This window comes from Colius striatus, chromosome 9 (assembly GCF_028858725.1).
Source record: "Colius striatus isolate bColStr4 chromosome 9, bColStr4.1.hap1, whole genome shotgun sequence".
Taxonomy (NCBI): domain Eukaryota; kingdom Metazoa; phylum Chordata; class Aves; order Coliiformes; family Coliidae; genus Colius; species Colius striatus.
Window position 1 is genome coordinate 5,607,026 of NC_084767.1, and position 20,086 is coordinate 5,627,111.

A 20,086-nucleotide genomic window follows, 5' to 3' on the forward strand; every position below is an offset into this window, starting at 1 on the left:
GGCAGTGAAAGGGGCTGATGATCTTCTCCATAAGCTGTAGAAGAAAGGCTGCTGTAAGTCTCTTGTGCTAACACAACTAAACACAAAACCATGTCACACTGTGGTTGCCAGGCCTGGCTTACTGAGCAGGAGATGGCTTTCTCTGTGTTTTCCCACCTCACCAGCATTTCAGGAGATTTGCTTCTCAATCACTGATCAAAGTGCCAAGTAGGCTGAGGCCTAGCAGTTACTTGAGCAGAATCTCACAGGAAACATCCCTGTTTGAAAGACAGTAGCAAACTGTTTGAGCTCCGTCAGGGAGACAGCTTAACCCAGCTGTACATCATGTATTGTGGTCACCTGTAAGTACTGCTTATGCTGGGGAGTGCCTCCAGCTGCTCCCTTGGTAATGAGACTTACTAAGCCTAGTTGAATGCAAGGCCTATTTTTGATGGATTTGAATTGCAGGTTTGCCTTTTTAATTCTTTCTTAATGGATTTCTGATGCTGTTTTCAGATTCCCATCCCTGATGTCAAATTAACCAGCCTCTGTTGACTTGGGTTGTCAGCTTTGCCCACTGTTGCTGCCCCATCTCTTTGCCCAGAGTACACAGACAGCAGAGCAGGGGAGCCAGATGACTCTTTTAGGTGAAACATCTGGGCTTCTTTTCAGTCCTGTTACTGTTCCACCTCGTTGCTAAAAGAATGGCAAATACATCATCCCACTTGCTTTGAATTGAGGAATACCAGCCAGCACTACTTTTATAGTCTGCAACAGGCCCCCACCACATTTTGAGCACTGCTTTTGTTCCTAATAGACTAAAATTTCTCTTGTATCATCCTTAGCTTTGTCATGTCTTTTTTTAGGCTTTCCTTATCAAGATTGTGTTCTCTTGATACATCAAGTGTACAGCAACTACCTATTTTGTCTTCCCTTGTCTGTTTTTTGTCTTTTCTCATTTTTTGTCTCTACAGTCATTATAATCTGGCTCAAAGTAACAGATCCAGGTTCTCATATTTTAGAAGCCCTTCTAGAAATAGTTTTAGGAAACTCAGAGTGTCCAGTATGTCTCCAGCAGTTTATCTTTCCATGACAAGGGCACTTGAAAATCTTGCCTGCTTTCTGCTGAGCCCTTTCCTGAGCTGTGGCATCACACTCGCTGAGAGGTGCGTGGTTTTAGACCACAGTATCTAAAATTGCTGCTGCTTCTTCCTCTACTTTTCCTGAATACATAATACTCAGTAATTGCCAGTCCAGTCATTTCAGTCATTCCACTACATTACCACATTCCAAAGCTTATATCTTTTTTTTTCCTCTTTTGTGAGACTGCAAACCACCAGAACTTTTTCCCTGAGAGAGTTGTTAAGACACTGGCACAGGCTGCCCAGGGAGGTGGTGGAGTCCTCGTCCCTGGAGATATTTAGAAGCTGTGTAGCTGAGGTACTGAGGGACATGGGTTAATGGTGGGCTTGGCAGTGTGAGATGAGGGGTTGGACTTGATGATCTTGAAGGTCTTTTCCAACCGAAATGATTCTATGATTCTATCTTACTGTACAGGAATATTTGGAGTAAGAATGAGGAACTAGAAACCTGTATGTGCTGTCTGGTAATTCAGTATGGGTTATTTACAACACTAAATTTCAGACTATATCACTTCTGTTACCTCTTCTTCATGTGTGATGGGAGTGGAATACCCCAGAGAGATGTCTTCACCCTTCACTTTTCTGCCATCACTCAAGCCAGCTTCACCTCCTGAACCAAACCTGGACATAGAGGAAGTTGAAAGTGGGTGTTTGGGTTAGCAAAAACCTAAATTACTAAAAATCCATCAGGTGAGCTGCCCCAGAAGGGCTGACTCAGCCCTTTTCTCAATGGAACCCTCCATGCCATAAATCCACTAAGTTTAGTGAAGTACAGCCAGCATCTGTCTTAATTTATTCAAGAGACTGGAAGAATTGCCGAGGCTTTATAAATAACTTTACAGGGTCCCATATTCAGTAATTCAATCTGTTCTCCCTGTAGTTATCCCTGGCAGCAGACACTTGCTGAGCCTCTGCAGCCCAGCCAGCCTTGTAGCTGCAGCTGGCAGTTCTGTGCCTGCACCACCATGCTCAGTGGTGGCTGACCTGCAGGGCTTCTGAAGTCATCTCACAAACATCTCAAGTGTACACACAGGTTCCTGAGAGAGCAAACACTCAGCCCCAGAAAAAGCCTTGTCTTACCATCTCCTCAGCAAAGCACAGCTATTCACCAGCTACAGAGAAGGGCCCCGCACACCTTGTCAAAACCCTGTTTGTTTTTATTTGATGTCCCTTTTGTGCAGTGGGAGGTGGGAAGCCCCAAGAAGGTCCCTTCCCCTACTCACTCACTCCCTCTGCCACACCTTGCTATGTGAGCAAACCCAGCACAGCATCAAGGCCCAGGCAGCAGAGGAAGAAACTAGGGCTGGTTCTGTTACTATGCAGTGGATGCTCTTTTGGTTTTTTGTTCTTTCTGTCCTTGGCAGCATCCAAGGCCCAGTCCCCTTTCTACCACCACCTCACTCCTTCCTGCTGCTCTTGCCTTTTGGCTCCTTGAGGAGTAAGTAGACAGGCCTTCTGGCCAGCCATTGAGCAAGGACCTATGAAATCTCTCTCAGCTCATCACAGTGGGATATTTAGGGTGCGATAAAGCACCAGGCTTTGAAGCCGAATCCTTCCTTTTCAGATCAGCAGGTTTCAGCACAAAACTTCCTTGAGATGTACCCACCTCTGCTTAGCACGGATGTAGCCGGAGAGAAAGGAAAAGCTGCTGGTCATCAGTTCCTAGGCTTTAATTAGCTGTGCTGTTCCCAGGGGATTATTGCAACAGACGAGCTCTGCTGCTGGCTGCTGCAGCCAAGAACCAATTATATCAAAGTGCCACCTCTTTTTTAACAGTAGGTAAAGATGTGTAGGGGCACATTTAAAGTGCAGCATTACTACACTGCTCATTCACAAGCTTTCCCTGATTGGAAGAAATCCAGCACTTTCATGTCAGCAGCTTAATTTCTTTTTCAAAACCTGTGCAGCCTCCTACTCAAAAGGATGTAATTGCTGGGGAGTATCTTATCAGCAGAGGCCTGGTCGGCCCATTTGTCTGCAGAGGCACAGTCAATTGTCAGGCTTTTGGCTGCTGGGTCATTACAGCCTACCCTGACTAGGCAAAGTCCATCAGAGGTTCAAGGTCCTAAACCAACTGAAAACTATTAACCACATTTTTCCGATTGAGCATGTTCAGTGGTAGTACCCCTGTTGGAAACTTCACCATCTGCAGCTACAACTCCAGCCTGGAGCTCCAGAACCTGCCTGATTCTCATCCCCAAGCTCCCCAGAAGGTGATTTACAATGCCAGTGTTCTTTAAGTGGATGCAGCAAGCATAGGTTTGCCTCTTCTAGTCTGACTGGGACTGATGCTCCAGGCCTGGCTCCCAGCACTTCCCTCTCTGCATCTGCCGGCTCCCTGCAGTGGCCTCGGTGCACAAGTGTGGGTTCCCCACAGCTGCTGACCAAGAATGTGACCCTCCACCAGCCACAGTAAATGAGGCTTCAAGTACCCATCCGTGAACTGTGTCCAGTTCTGGGCTCCTCAGCTCAAGAGGGACAGGGAACTGCTGGAGGGAGTCCAGCGCAGGGCCACCAAGATGATCAGGGGTATAGAACATCTTTCGTATGAGGAAAAGCTGGATGAGGGTCAGGAGATTGGGACATCCTCTTTTCTATAGTAGACAGCAACGGGACAAGGGGTGATGGGATGAAGCTGGAACACAAAAAGTTCCACTTAAACATAAGAAAGAACTATTACACTGTTTCAGTGAGGGAGCCCTGGCACAGGCTGCCCGGAGGGGTTGTGGAGGCTCCTTCCTTGGAGGTCTTCAAGACCCGCCTGGACATGTTCCTATGCTGATCTAGGTGAACTTGCTTCTGCAGGGGGTTGGACTAGATGATCTCTAAAGGTCCCTTCCAACCCCTACCGTTCTATGATTCTATGATCTGGGACAAACACATATTGATGAGCAGATTTTTCTGTTCTAACTCCAGCAGGAGAAGTGCAGCCTGTCCCTGGCCCAGCCCTGAGCATGGTGGTGCAGGACGTGCTCCTGAGCAACACCGTCCATGCAGACTGACGCATCGCTCAAGTGAGATGTCAGGGAGAGGGGGGAAAGGCTATTATGTTTGTGCCTGGCTGCTGCAATAGCTTCTTAAATGTATTCCTGGAGTGGTGCTGGTGAGCGCCGAGTGCTAGAACAGGCCCCTGGAGAGGCAGCAGGGCTGTGGGCTCTGCTTGCCTAATTGCATGCGAGCACAGCTTCTCACAAGTGCATCTTTCTTTATCTTGGTGAAGACTGACACATTTCCATTACCTTAATTTGGCTGTGGGGCACTTTTTTTACCTGAGGAAGGAAGAATTTCAGAATCTGGAAACTTTGGGAACAGAGGAGGCTGGAAGCTGACAGATTTACTGCCTGTAGCTACAGCTGCCCTTGAAGCAATGGTTCTCTGTGTGCCCAAATGTACTTGTGTGTCCCTACTCCAAGCTCAAATACAGCTGAGGACATGGTACTTGCAGCCAGCAGCAGGTTTACTAAGCCAAGATGTGATTGATGGCTTCTGATGTGATTTTGCAGTATTCATGCAAAGGTGTCTGACATACAGCTACCCCAACCCCTGCTCTCACACCTCACATGCAATGTTGTTTTTCTAAAGCCACACAGAGCAAAGTGAGTGAACCACGAGAGGGTTATTCATATCTATCTGTGCAGTACTAGTATTTCTGGGATATTTGTATTTAGCATGGTCCTGTATTCATCTTTTCACACTCTGGACTGCCAGCTTCTTACTCTGATGGCTTAGACTGCTTCAATGTTTGAATGAGCCCTTCAGCAGGCACAGTCTTAGTTTAATATTTAATGACCAATACAACCACATTTGGAAATTCCAGTCCCTAAGCCCTTAAGATGTGGAGCTCTTCACTGAAAATCTGGATTTCAAAATTAGAACTGCCACCCCTGGTCTTTGAATATTTACCCCAAATTCAAAACACCCCCAAAAACACCTGCAGGTCTGTTCACCCTGCCTGGCATGGAGCACCCATGCCTTGTGCTCCAAACCCAGCAGGGGAGTGAAAACAAAGACCACAGAAACACTCAAGGGAAAAGCAGGAGCAGAATCATAAAAACAGGCTACAGAACGCAATAAAACCCATCTGCCAGCACCATAAGCACTAGCAAACAATGTGATCCTTCTCCTGCTGCCACCCAGCACATGCTGAAGCTCACCACACGCTGCTTTCAGCAAGCCCTGACTCCACTCACCCTCTCTGCAAGGAGAGAGAACGACAGATCCACCTGACGACAGCGAGTGGCAGGCGGTACCAAAGCCACATGCACATTGGCTTGTTTCTGCCCCAGCAGTTGCTTGGAGGCCTGCAGTTCTGCTGTGTTGTGCTGCTGACAGTCTCTGTCGCTCTCGTTAGCATCTGGCAACTTGAGCACTCTGATTGAGCTGAGGGATGAGCTGCTCTCTGCTGCATCACTGCTGCTCCTAGCAAGGCACAAGGTATTGGCCTGGGGGAATTCCCAGCTGCCCGGAAAGCACAAAAGCAGAAGGATCTCATGGTGCCAATCTCAGCAGCCCCTTACACTCAGTAGCCTTGGAGGATATTTTGGTGGGAAGATGAGCCCAGGGAGCACAAGGGTAATGCGAGAGTATCCCTGATGTCATTGACTCAGCCACAGATGGGGCTTCAGGCTGCTGACTGTTTGCATCCTCACACCGTGCTCCTTGTCACGAAATGCTCAAAAATAACAAGTACGTGACAGTGTCTGAATCTACTACATCATCTCTCTGATACTGATCTAACATTTCCTTAAGAAATCTGACCATTGGTGTCCCTGTAAAAGAAACCTTATTTCTCTGTACTGATCCCCCACATTTTAGCTGGCAAGCTATCACAAACCCCTCCTGCGTCAGGAGCTGCACTGAGCAGCTGCTCTGTGCACTTTTGCCCTCATTAAGTATCACCCTTTTGATGCTTTAGGGCGGCAGCAAACACTACTACTGAGCAGCATTGTGTGGGACTGGCTTCGTTGCTGAAGGTTGGGTTACTTTTATACTTTTGTCATTGAACTACCGGACTGGAGATTAATCAGTGGAGTAATTGCAGAACTATGAAATCTGTCTGGCTAACCTCTCTTGTGGGCTTTACAATCACACAGCAAATCCAGCCGACTCCCACAGCAAGAGGCTACCAACACAATGCCACAAAGGAAAAGCCATTAGTGAGCAATTACATTTCAGCAGGATTTCCCCTCTCCACTAGAGCCTAATGAGGATAACCAATTCAAGAGGAGCTGCTGCAAGAATGAATAAGGAGAGAAAGAGGATGGGAGTCCCTGTAATCTGGACAGAACAAGGAACAACCCCACAAAGGAAAAGAAAAACACATATGTTGGAGCTCTGCTCCAAGCAAGACAATTGTGGATGCTTGCTCCCAGTTACAGGAGGCACAGATTGTTTTCAAAAGCAGCACAGAGGCCCAGGGCCAAGACACAGTCTCGACAGCCAGTGAACATGAACACAGTCACTTCAGAAGTTAATTTGATTTTTGGGAAAGGCTTGTATCGACAACAGGTCACTGCAACAAAATACCTTACATACAAAAACTACCATCCACTAGTTTCTGTGTGCCATAAAAAAAAAATAACACTTCCTTGAAATAAGAACTTCCTAGGAATTAAGTTCACCTGAGCAGCTTGGTTTTTGTTAAACCTAGGAGCTCATTAAAAATTGGGATATCTTTTCTTTACAGTTTCTTTGCAATTAGAAAAAAACTATATACAAAAATATTAATATGACATAATTCTAAATGCTACCTGCTATTTAATTGGAGAGCACAGTGCTGGCAATGCAGCCCCATACCAGTCAGCCATCAGCACAGCTTGCTCTCGCACTCCTGCAGGGCATCATGGCAAGGGAACACAACTCAGCACAAGGCATTTCTTCCCAAAATGGACAACTATCTAGTTACACTTACCTGCAACAGATAGCCTTGTCTGAAACACTACTGCAGCAAAAACCTGCTAAAGAAAAGATCGGCAGGCCCAGCACTTCTGCTGCTTCAGCTGCTGCTGCTGCAAGAGACCAGACTTCACTCACAGTGAAATTCCCCTGCCTAGCACAGCCAGGGCAGCCCTCACTCAGCCCTGGCCCTCAGCTGGTCCCAGCCCTAAGCTCACCTCAGCCCTCAGCTGGCCCTGGCCCTCAGCTAGTCCCAGCCCTAAGCTCACCTCAGCCCTCAGCAGGCCCTGGCCCTCAGCTAGTCCCAGCCCTAACCTTACCTCAGCCCTCAGCTGGCCCTGGCCCTCAGCTAGTCCCAGCCCTTAGCTCACCTCAGCCCTCAGCTGGCTCCGGCCCTCAGCTAGTCCCAGCCCTAAGCTCACCTTAGCCCTCAGCAGGCCCTGGCCCTCAGCTAGTCCCAGCCCTAAGCTCACCTCAGCCCTCAGCAGGCCCTGGCCCTCAGCTAGTCCCAGCCCTAAGCTCACCTCAGCCCTCAGCAGGCCCTGGCCCTCAGCTAGTCCCAGCCCTAAGCTCACCTCAGCCCTCAGCTGGCTCCAGCCCTCAGCTCGCCCCGGCCTATGCCAGAATTACCTCAGCAAGGGGCAGCAATCTCTTCCCATGACACCAATTTGGCATGTTTCAGCCACAGCCGTGGAACAGTGTCAGGACTTCTTTTTATCTGTCTCTACAACCTACATATAATCTTTTCTTGCTTATTACACAAGAAAAAGAAAAGCTTTTTTCTATTGCCTGTGGGAAGCATCCAGCTGGTTGAGTGTGGCTTGGTATCTTTTAGGCACAGTGGTGAAAGGTAAGGTTGGATAGAGACTTATCCACATGATAGACTTCCAGTAGTGGACTAGTAACCTCAGTTTTATCTTTCTTTAATTCAGGAAAAAAAAAAAAAGCTTTAACATAAATCAAAAGCTTTTGGGTCAAGAACTAATAAACCAAGAAAGTTATAACATCAAAAACATTATTCAACATTATTTTCCTTTAAAAGAGCACTGAAAAAAAATCAAGGCTTTATTTGAATAAATGTTACACAACATTCTTTATCATTTACTTCTCAGCAAACCTTAAAGGGTGAATCATATTTTCCTCATTCAAATCTACAAAATGAAAGAGGCATAGTGACCATTCAATATACAGACAAGAAGGTAGCACGGAGCAAAGCTTAAATATTAAGCAACTAAAGCAAAAAAGTGAAAAGCAATACATTACTGTAATTCTCTATCATTAGAATATCCCTGACAATTTCATTTCAAAATGAAAATCTGGTTTTAAACAAAATGGCTGCAATACTTTCTGTGAAAACAAATGCAAATTCAGTTAGCTACCTTGTCTATTTTTATGCTATTTGCTTATATACCCATATTATCCAATGCAGAGACCTGCATCTCTCTTAAATGTATTTTTTATATTTCAGCTGCTGTGCACCAGTGCCCTGGGAGGTGAGGACATACGAGCGCTGGTTAAGAGTCAGATGTCACACAGGCAGGCACTACTGGCTTCTACTTACAACATCAATCAGTTTTCAATCCAATGTGCAATAACCCTGCTATTACAGTCCTGGGCCTTTTTTCCTGAGCAGAAACTGGTTTGTGCCGTGTTGTTTGGTGGCTTCTTTTTTGTTTGGTTTGGTTTGGTTTGGTTTTGGGCAGGTGGGTAAGAATGTGATTAATTAAGCCAAGACCTTCATTCACTATCAATACAATTGGGGTTTGGTTTCTGGACGTGAAAGGCTAGCACATACAAGGCATCGAAATCACTTCCCCTTTCCTCAAATCATGTGTCTTAATTTTCCTAAGTTACAGTCAAATCTCAGGCCACGAACAGGACCAGACTGCTGATCCTCTTCGACTGGGGAAAAGGAAAAGCACTGTAGAACAAACATTAAGCTCAAATTAAAATAAAAAATGTTTATTAAGAAAAATGGTACAACTTGAACCTACTGTACAGCACTATACGGCTAGTTTTTAAGAAGTAGGCAGTAAATATTCAATCTCTGGCTTTATAAATAAAGACTTTACCTCTGAAAAATAGGAACTGAACCAGCACGAAGCATGAGCTGCCTCAGCATGAGTGCATCACTGATACCTCTAGCGTGGGTCTGGGTGATGCCCATCCCAGCCTCTCACTTCCCCCCCTCTCCGATTGTTAAACAGGTATAAACCTGGTGCCAATATCAAAGCCAAATGATAGAGTTGTCCTAAGTTCAAGTTCTATGTGATTAATTCAGGCTCTGTGCATGAAGGCTGTGACATTGCCTTTGTGCTGATACAGATGCCTCTCTGAAAGGTATCTCTGTTTTTAAATGATCTAGACAAAGACACTATTTTTTCCAATCAAATCAGGTTATTAGTAAGGAGAAAAAGAGTTTACTGCAAGTCCTTTCATGTCTATAGAAACAAAAATTTGACTTTTAGTAGATTATGTGCACATTTGCATTTCTTCTAAACAAATATTTCTCTTCCCAGGTTATATACCCCTGCTAAGAACTCTGTGTGAAATGATACGTCTGAAAAAGTGTGCACACAAACGTCAAATCATGAGTGACAAATAAATATTTAATAACTCCATATTTCAGCAGCGTGTCCAGCAGCCACAAGCTCCACTGAAATAATACCAAACACTTTTAGGGGAGGGAAATAAAATGGATAAAACCCACTGGGTTTCTTTCTTTTTCTTTTGATTTACAGCTATTCAAAGACGTCAGTGCAACTCAGATCAACGGCCATGAGAAACACTGATAAAACCTTTGCTCTGCTAGTTACCTATCTGAAAAATATTTATGTCAAAAGGAAAAATTAACCCAAAATTTGAAATAGAAATGCCATTCCATATAATCACTCGCCACTCGGAATTCTCACCGTGTTACAGTATTATAAGCAAAATGCTGCTCTCTGCGTTGTAGCCCCTCTTAACATTATTCCACAATCCTCAATTCCCCAAGTGTTACAATAGCATAAATAAAATGCAACCATATTCACACAGAAGGAGCTTTCCCATGATACAGAGATACATGGAGTTTGTGGTCACTGTCCTTTCCATCACCTCTATGGGAAATATTGGTCTCATATAGCAGGACTGTTCATATTTTACAATACAATTGGTTTTGGACATGCTTTTGATCACAGATCACAGCTCTGCTAACACCTGCACTAAATACTAACTAAGCCTCATAGAATGGAAAATTGCAATGCTAAAGTTAAGAATTAAAATAAAAGTTCAAAAGTTACAGTCAACTTCCCAGGCAATTGGCTCCATCACTGGCACCTATCAAAACATACAAACGTGACTGTCACATTACAAAAAACCCCAGTTATTTGCAGTGATTCTTCATACTAATAGTTCAAGTGGTTCCTTGCATGTAAGTGTCATATAGTCTTTCATGTTTTCATGCGTCATTTATTGCAAAAAGGTTTTATAAAATATTTCCTAACATCTTTTTTTTAAATTTTAAAGAAAATGTACATTAGGTACAGGTGCCCTAACTGGGTGCAAGGGGGAGCTTTAACATATTTACTCCCTTTCCCCTTCAAAAAATGTCTACTACTTGTTGAAGATTTCAGAGGAAAAATAGGACAATTCAGTCTCAGATTTCTTTCAGTCCTGATGAGCTGGTGCTCTTCGTGGCAGTGTAGTGAGGTTCCATAAAAACAGCAGTTGACTAGTGTCTCTGAGCTGAAAAGGGGAGAGAAAGGGAAAATGGTTAAATGTCTTCCAGTATATATTGCAAAAGTAGGTAAGCAAAATCTGAGGTGGCCAGAAAAGTTACCAGTTCACCTGCTTTGTGCATTGTGTGCAGAAGACAAAATGTATGTACGTTATCACAAGACATACACAATTGAACAAACTCCTCAGTTGACTGGAGTTTTAAGAGGAGCTCCCGTACCAATCTATGTCGTATCTCACCCCGTTTCAGCAACCAGAGAGATTTTCAATTTTTAAAGATGTTTAAAGATAGCTAATGAAGGAGATTAATACACAAAGTCTATACAATGATGTGTGGTTCACCACAGGGAGCTAAATCTGACACTGTAATGCCATTCCAAATGCAAGACCCGAGCGTGCAGGGGAGCGCTCAAGTGTAAACCTGTTAACTGTGTTTCTTTTCCAGCACTGCTTATGGTTTCTCATGTGCTCCACAGAACTGGAATGAAATGATGATAAAGCAGGTAGAAGCAGTCCAAGTAATAACTACTGTATGAGGCCACACCAGTGTGTAACCACTCAGGCAGGTGCAGAACCTGGGCAGTCTGCACTGATTTGCCTCTTGTGTAGTGTGGGGAAAACATTGTGCCAGAATAGCCTAAGTTGGAGGAGACTTGGGAAAACTTCTGTTCCAAGCCCTTTGCTCAAAAACCACACAGGAGAATGAAAAAAATTCCAAGACCTGGCCAGTCTTGTTGATCTCTTTTACCATTCTGTTGAGCTTTTGACTGCTACAATTATTTGAGAGGTACATAGATGTTTTCCCATACTGCCAACAGCAATTTGAATAACACAACTGCATTTTAACAGACAGACTCATAGCATGGACAGGAAAATCCTAAAGTTCTTTCTAAACAGACAGCTCTTTTGAATAACACCCAAAAGAAACATTAAAAAAATGAGAAGTAGGAGGGAGGAGGCTGTGAAAATGATCCAACCACAAGATGAGGCAGGGAAGACAAAGGGGATATCTACGGAGTTTCTCAATTGCTTGGTTGCTCACTGTGCCACAAAAGGACAACATCAAACACAGAAAAATCCTTTTATATCCTATATAATGCAGTAGAATTAAAGTAGTAATGAAATCTGGGAAAGAAGCGATGAGAGTTAATCATGACATTTCGCAGATCCAGGAAAAGACACACTGAGCAGCTACATGCTGACAGTAGACTAGCAGGCATATTCATTCCAATATCTAACAGGTCCTCATTTCGGTATGACACCCAGAATTGATTTATAATTAAACCTATTTTAGGTATAGTCCACTCCAAGATGAATAAGATAACCTGCACAGCTTGTAAAGAGAAGAATGCTAGACAAAGTTCCACTCTGTTCAGTAGTACTTACTGTTGGTGCAGGTAAATAAACACCACAGTATTCCAGGCTGCAAAACAACCAATATTGGGTATTAAAGCATATGGCCAATAAGAAATTCTCCAAAGCATGATTAATATTACATTAGCATCATGTATCCATGAAGTGTTGCAAAGAGAAGGTTTTATAAAATGTCAGAGAACCAGACACCAAGTCTGGTTAAAAAGCCCATACAAAGCTAGATGACAGTTCAGCCAACACATCCCAACACCCACCCTTCCACATTCCAGCCTCAGTGACACTATTCCTAGCCAGCAAACTTCTGTGACCTACAGAGGAACAAACAAGACAAGACTTTGGTTCAGTTATTTGAGCATGCATACAACTACTGCAAGGTCTAAGGAAATGGTTGGTCCACTTCAACATGGATGTTCCCTCACTCTGATGGCAGGTAGTTTGACTTTTCACACCCCATCTACCAACTTAGCAATCAATGCAGCTGCAGTGATTTTCAGAACTGATTCTTGGCAAGGTCTGTTTGTTATAGGCCTGGCACTCGTGTTCCTGCCCAGGTCAGTTCCTACAGCTCTCTCTTACTCTCGACTCTTACCATTGAGATTCCAGAACGCCCTTTGCAATCACCAGGAGTTTTGCCTCTCCCTCTGATGTTTACTCGCCAGTGACTCCAGAGACATTGCTAGTCTTACCCTCCACTACAGCCCTATCTTCTGCTTTACCAGCAGCAAATCTCAGTTTATAAAACTGAAACCAATGGATCTCAAATATCTAATCCCAGATCCAATGTAATAATATAGTACTGGATCAAACATTTTAATGTTAATAAAGTAAAATCGTGACTTATGTCAGTCAAGCTCCCTGAACAGCAACTGTCTGTTCTCCCTGTTTCCTCTCCATATCAAAGAAAATGACACACATGCAGATACCCACAACAGATCTAAGTGGCAAATACATATTTGGGCCAGAATTCCCAATAATATTCAATATCTGCTTGGCTTTCAACATGTACTTTAAATTTCCTTACGGACTGAATGAAAACAGAAGTGATGGATTATAACTCATGGTGACCATCAACCTCCTGCATTTTAGGGTAAAAAACCCCAAACTTAGGGCACAAACTATGCACTATTGATAGCATTTTACATCCATTGTGCAATGCAGGCTCTGATAAATCAGATGTTTTCACATACTGAGAAATGCAAACAAGCGTGACAGTGAGACAGAGAACTTCCCACTGCAGCCACACAACTGGTAGTCAAATTCAGTTAACCATTACATTCTTCCATGGCTTAGATTAGTCCTGCCTTCTAAGACGTAAAACCCATCAGCTTATTCTTTCCCTTTTTAGGACCTGACTCAGATGGGATATCGGTTTTCTCCTCCAGGTAAAAACCACAAACATGAGATTGTGCTTTCTTTTAGTTTTGTATCTTCACACAAAACTGCATGCTCACTGTGTTCTTTATGGTCAAACCACCAAGAATTTCTTTATTATAATAATTGAATTTCCTCAAAAGAGAATCAGATGAGTCACAGCTGCAGAGTATAGTGGAGTTTCTTTGTATTTTGCTTCTCATCCTCTATTACAAAATCTTTGTAAAGAGAATTACAAAATTCTCTTCAGTTTAAACACAGTTTGGTGTTTAAACTGGAATTCAAAGCTTTCTTGCTGGTGGCACTATAATCTTTGATGTAGTCATTATAGGATGGAAGAAAACCCCAGCAGAAGGTGAAAGTGCAAATGGACCAGTTGCTCTAATGAATGTTACGATTTGGAGGCAAAAATGCAATGTAAAAAATAGACTTAAAAATAGAGAGTGTTTCCAACTATTGCTGCATCTCCCTATCCCAACACACACAAACCACAAACTTACCTGCATGTTTGGCAAAATTATTGAATATTAAATATTTGGCTTGAGAACCTTTGTATGTCACAGTGAAGCTGACTTCACAGAGTGTTGCATGTGGACTTAGCCCAGAGCAGTGAGAAATAACCTTGGGCTGGATTGCTATAAGGTATGATTAGGGAATGGTCAATCTGCCCAGTTAAAATATAATTGGTTTTACATTGTTTCATTTGGATCAATAACAGTGTTTTGTACAGAAAAGGTTTAAGGCAGGAGTGTACAAGGTTAGTCTCCTCAGATATAGTGACTGAAAAACAAAGCCACACACATGCATTCACATCTCTTACTCCATGTATTGTGGAGGAACATTTCTTAGCCTGTGCAGAGAAGGGACTGTCAACCCAGGGAACAAAAGGTACAAACAGTGGAGTTGCCACAAAGGATGAAGTGTCCCTGGGTCCTCACAGACTGTGCTCCTGTCCTTGCAAGCTGCCTGCATCGGCTCAATATCTGTGTCATTAAACGCCCTGACCCTCGTGAACGCAGACAGTTGTCTGTTTTACCAATCATTCAGTGAGTTCATTCACTCCATCATGTAATCCACCCTAATCCTGAGGGTATGGCTCTCTAGTGACGTACAGTTTGCTCACAGCAGTCTGGACTCTGTTTTGAAGCGGTTTTGTTCAACTGGGGACCGTGGAACCATCATAAAAATTACCACCAGTAACAAACACTACCATGTGTGTTAGGCCAAGCACTGACAGCTCATGGCCCTTCACCACTGCTGTCAGGAACATCTGCCCCATTCAAATGCATTTTACACAGCTGCTTTCCTGGGAGGCAGCACTGCAACGTGGACTCAATTGGGTTGTTTTAATGTGAAAATTTTCATGATGCTGTGTATTCATTAATGTCCAAAGAGAAGCACGGCCTCTCCAAGTATTCTTCTCAAAGGAAAAGCAGACCAACAGCAGGCAGGCATCAAGAGGAAGAAAAGGCAGACAAGGAAAGTAAAACCAGCAAGATCTCCCATGGCCTACTGTAAAGGAGAAGGTACACATAGCTCTTGAGTTGAGAGCCCAAATGCAACTTCTTTAGCAGATTAGTACTTTGTCTATATGCAAGACTATGTAACAGAAGAAACAGTACGTGGCATTTTACTGCCACAGATTCAAATTTTAAATAGTTAGGAAGAGTTCAAACAAGCTTCTCTTCCAGAGAATTAATTACTAAAAAGCAACTGGAACCGTTGCATTCCTCTGCAGCCCAAGACAATCTCCAACAGCAGGGCCTCAGGAGCAGTAAAACATTCTTCAGTTTATGTGCCTAATTCCCTGAAACATATAACATAGTCTCAAGAATTTCTAAAACCCAACCAAACCTAGCTTCTTCATATAAATGTATCAGGAGAGGTTGGGTCCCTAAATCCCTCAATGCTTGAAAAATCTCAAGGAAAGATTGAGAAAATAAAAAAACATATAATCAAGCAATGCTAATGTGCAACCAAAAAACTTTGTTCAAACCCTTCAGATATTGTTTTTAACAGCAACTTGTAGAGAGAAAAAAAAATCTGGTTATATTTTGGGGTTTGATGGGGTTTTCTTGGTTTGGTTTGTTATTTTCCCTTGCAAAAATACAGGAAAATAGGTTTGCTTTTTCTGAGGAGCAAAGGTAGGGTGGGGAGCTAGTTTTAGTATCATACTTTCTCTCTTTTGTTTTTCTTGAAGGGCTCAGGAATCAGGAGTGATTTGGGAGCTTTCACAAACACATTCCCAACATCTTTCATGATGTCCAAGTTAAATGAGCATCATGAAACCAGTAAGAGTAATTTGATAATAATTTCCTTCTCCTACTGCTCTGACTTCAACCACTTGTTATTACAACCTCTAGCAAACATATTTCTTGGTACTTTTACCAAAACAAAAGTAGTTTGTGTGTCAGAATCAAAATCTGTTTACTAAACAAACACTATAGATGGCCAAAAGAACACAACTTTGTCACCAGTCACCTTCCAGTCCTAGTACTAGCAAACGCAAGGATGTTTTCCTTCTGACCTACATCTGCAGTTCTGTGTGAAGTACTACCAATTCTATGATTCTATGATTTTAGCACTGATTTCAGTGGTGATGTCCCAGAAAAGCTGGCACGATATGCCTCTTACTAAAATCAGTATCAGGATAACTTCAGCTTTAGATGACTAGAGAACCAGGTCACATAAATCAGTCCACAACTATTTCAGAAATGCCATTCATGTAGACATCTATGCATCAACTGAGGCATTTAATCAGGTCATACAGAGCAGCTTGGGGCTCTGACCCTAACTAAATTTCTTTGAAAAATCCTGGGTTTTATGGATTTAGTTCCTTTTCACCAGAACTACTAATTATCAAAACTGGCACCACATGCTTGAAAATTCTACACCACTGCTCAATTCAACACTAGTGTCGTCTAAAGCCAAACAAAAATCCTAAATGTAACTAAATAATGATGCAAAAATAGCATTTAAGTAAATATTTGTTTGGAATTGTATCTGCTTACTTTACTGACAAAGCTAGTATCCTCCCCACTTCGTGCACTTATTAAGAAGAGGCAAGGACAATTCTGTCACCAGAATTATGCTGCGTTTTTGTTACAGAACCTTTTGCCAATGGTAACAAGCAAGTGAAAACACAGCTTGCTTCCCAGATCACAGATTCATAGCACATGGCTGGCATGTATAAGAATATTTCTTATTCATATTGCATATTTGACAGGAAAATCATTAGTAAGCAAATATGAAAACTGACCTAGATCTATTTAAAAATCCCCCAAAACCCAACAAAAAGCCCCGAAAGACACTAATTTAAAGTTGACATGTTATATAAATGTCATCATCTAAACATGATTTTGCATAGAAGAGGCCCTTGGCAGGAGATGGAGGGCAGTTTTACTACCTGTGGAAGCAAAGGCTCTATGGTTCAAAAGCTGTGCTGCCATTGTACCAAGCATGATTCCTCTGTGACCGTGAACGGGACACATGAGGCAGAATCCTTCATTATATGCATATTTCTACAAAGATTCTGTTTTGCCAAAATCAGCTGTGACAGGGTCAGGATAGATCATCTGTTCTATTCCATTTCCAAACACAGGATGATTTTAATCCATTCCTGGCAGAGGTTAGCCTTATCTATTGTTTTTAAAATCCTGCCATTATGAAAGCTATGCAACCCTTTCAACAACACCCAGGGTTTCATGACAACAACTGGAACAAATATGCTACTGTATAATCTTAAATCCCTATTTTATAATTTTTTACTATTTCTTGTCCTAGTTGCAACTAAACAGGAGCATGTTTCCCCTTTGCCTCTGCACCTATCCTGCACGTGTTTCCAGACCTCCAATATCCTTAGTTCCAGTAGTCCTCTCTTCCATCTCTGGACTGAGGAATAAAATCATCGGCATAGAAACTGTACTGCAGTTGTTCCAAATATCCCCAGTTCTGATTTTGACATAAATCCTCAAACATGTAGCCCAAATAAATCCCACAGATTCGTCTGTCTTCATATGCTGAACGAGCAAAGCCTGAATTTAATCTTGCAAGGGGGGGGGGGGGATCCCAATTTATTCCCTGTGTCAACTTCTACCTGCAGCCTGTGTTGTTGACATTACCCCCTCGAACCCCAGGTGGGTAGGTAGGTAAAGAAGATCAAAGACTACACATCTCCATTGGCAAAGCACAGGAAATCGGTTTTCAGCCTTGTGTTTACCAAAACTACCTGAGAATGTTATGCAGGCATGCAAGTCCATCCCTTACTCCCATTCCTCTCCCTATGGCATTTGCAAGGTGCCTCAGGTTTTCTAAGGTATAAAAGGCCTGGTCTTATCATTGACATTCATTTTCCATGCTGCTGTTTATCCTGCTTCACACCAGGAACACTGATTGCTTTTTCCTGGTGAAACAAAAAAATGGAGCCAGGGATCTGAAATTGTACTGGCACTAAGCTTTCAGTGTTGCCTCAGGGAGAGCTATCCCCAGCTGCACAATCTGGGAGCAACAACTGAACTGTGCAGGGAAAAACATGATAGCAAACCAGTCACCAAATCACTGTCTCCACAGCCATGCCTGGCAACTGCTGCTTTGCCTTGTGTTCACAGAAGGGCAGTTGTGTCACAGTTTAAGAAAAAGAAATCATAAATGAATCTAAATAACAATCTGGATTGCTATACACATCCCTGGTATTACAGAAGAAAGACTGAAAAGTGTGAGCAAATCATAGGAAACTACAAGTCACTCTTAGAGTCCAACAACTAAGAAACCATAATCAGCAGCATTTCTGACTCACTGCTGCTCGCCAAGAGTTTTGCAAAATTCCATCTGAAATACCATACATGGTTCTTGCCACTAATGGCCAAAAAAAGATGAGTTCAAACTGGAACAGATGCCAGTAAGATGGGCAGGGAATAGAAAAGATATCTTAACAAGGAAATCTTATTTAGCTAAATGGCCACATTCTATAAACACACTAGTAGGATGACACCTTAGAGGGGAAGAATTTAAACTAAAGCACAAAGTTGCCACAAAGAACAGTAGTTGAAGTATTTTAAAGGTTGCATAGGAACTTGCCAGCATAATTGTTACAGACAATTGTTAGGTGAACCTGCTTCTGCAGGGGGGCTGGACTAGATGATCTCTAAAGGTCCCTTCCAACCCCTACCATTCTATGATTCTATGATGACATGTACCAAAACAGAGGTTCTTCCTATTGCAGATCACGAATAACTTGAAGCTTGCATTCATCTCACAAGCTTGGATCTAATGCATCTTTAGATAGTTTGGTGGCTACTACAAGAGTTTCCAGTGCTACAGGCCTCTACCTGTCCTGATATTATGTCAGAAGTTTTAAGGAAATTAGTTATGCAAAACCTCTAGTGTTATTGATACTTTATTTATGGGGATATTTTTTTTACAGTATCACAAGTACAGCCTGGCTATATCCCCAAAAGGTGTGGTATTATATCCTATCCTGAAAAAGAAGAGACACACACACACACTTAACACGCACTTCCTTCTACTGAACTCACAGGGTAATATATTATTCTCAAACACCCAGCTCATTGTTCTCCTTCCAGTATCATAGCTAGCTCAATACACCAAGTTCCTCTCTTTTCCTTCAGGTTCTCTATGACTTTTCTATTTATATCCTGAAAAATAAGAACGGAAAGCACCTCAGCCTTTAACCACTATAAACTCAGTACTGTAAGATCACTTTTACCAAATGGCTTATGACACAAAATACTGCCATCTTACTGCCCTTCAAATCATAAGCTCACTGTACTCAGCTTCCAGTTCAATGCTTATCTACAAGTTAGTGTAGTGATCCTGCTGCACTGGCTGAATTTACTTATTCCTGGAGGCATTTATTAGAATACAATTATAAAGGGGAAATGAACTGAAATAGCCTTTCACTCATTGTCAGCCTTTCCAGAATTCTTCATCAAGAAGGTAGCTCTATTTTTTCCACTCTACTTCGCAGAACATGCATGAGGATGGATGATAATGTTACCAAGGATGAGCTACTGTGAGTTGATTTTCCAAAATTCACGTTCCTGTTTCACTCTGGCAACTTTAACAAGAGCTTACAGAAGACATTAAAATGGTTTCAGGACTTAAAGAGTTAACTAGAAGCAAACCTAAGCCTAGCAATGCAAAAAGAAAACTCTTGCCCCTCTCTCATTTCAACTCTCATGTTAATTACATTTAGAAACTACTTAAAGGAGAAAAAAAGGATTTTACAACATGCTGGGGAAAAAAAAGAAAAAAGGCTAAAAGGCTTCTCATCTTTGTAGAGTTGACTTAAATTACTCCCACCCAGCACACCCCTCCTGGTGAGGTAGCTGTTAAGTTATATGGATTTCAAATTACAGATAGCACTACCTAAAAGAAAATACTATATAACCAGAGATTATCTCATTCAAGTGTTGACATACAAATCACAACCACAATTAGAAAAATAACAAATATTTCTTCCATTTCCTGTAGAACTCCAGGGCCACAAGCATTTCACATTTGCTTCTAGCTCTGCTCATGAAACGATCACACCTTTAAACACTCCTGTTAAGGTAAATCTCTCTAAGTTTTAGAATAACTACTCTCTC

The 20,086-nt window shown here is 42.5% G+C and overlaps 1 protein-coding gene across 2 annotated transcripts in view; it reads right to left on the bottom strand.

The window, feature by feature from the left end:
* Positions 1-8,063: 8,063 nt before the first annotated feature.
* Positions 8,064-20,086, bottom strand: part of PWWP2A (PWWP domain containing 2A) — a 30,408-nt gene continuing 18,385 nt past the window's right edge. The window contains exon 3 of one of the 2 annotated variants that reach the window (XM_062002827.1): positions 8,064-10,742. In XM_062002827.1, coding sequence (XP_061858811.1) covers positions 10,729-10,742 — 14 coding nt within the window. In that variant the 3' untranslated portion in view covers positions 8,064-10,728. Of the gene's footprint in view, positions 10,743-11,982; positions 12,157-20,086 lie in introns of those variants that run through there. The other variant, XM_062002826.1, reaches the window with a different exon arrangement.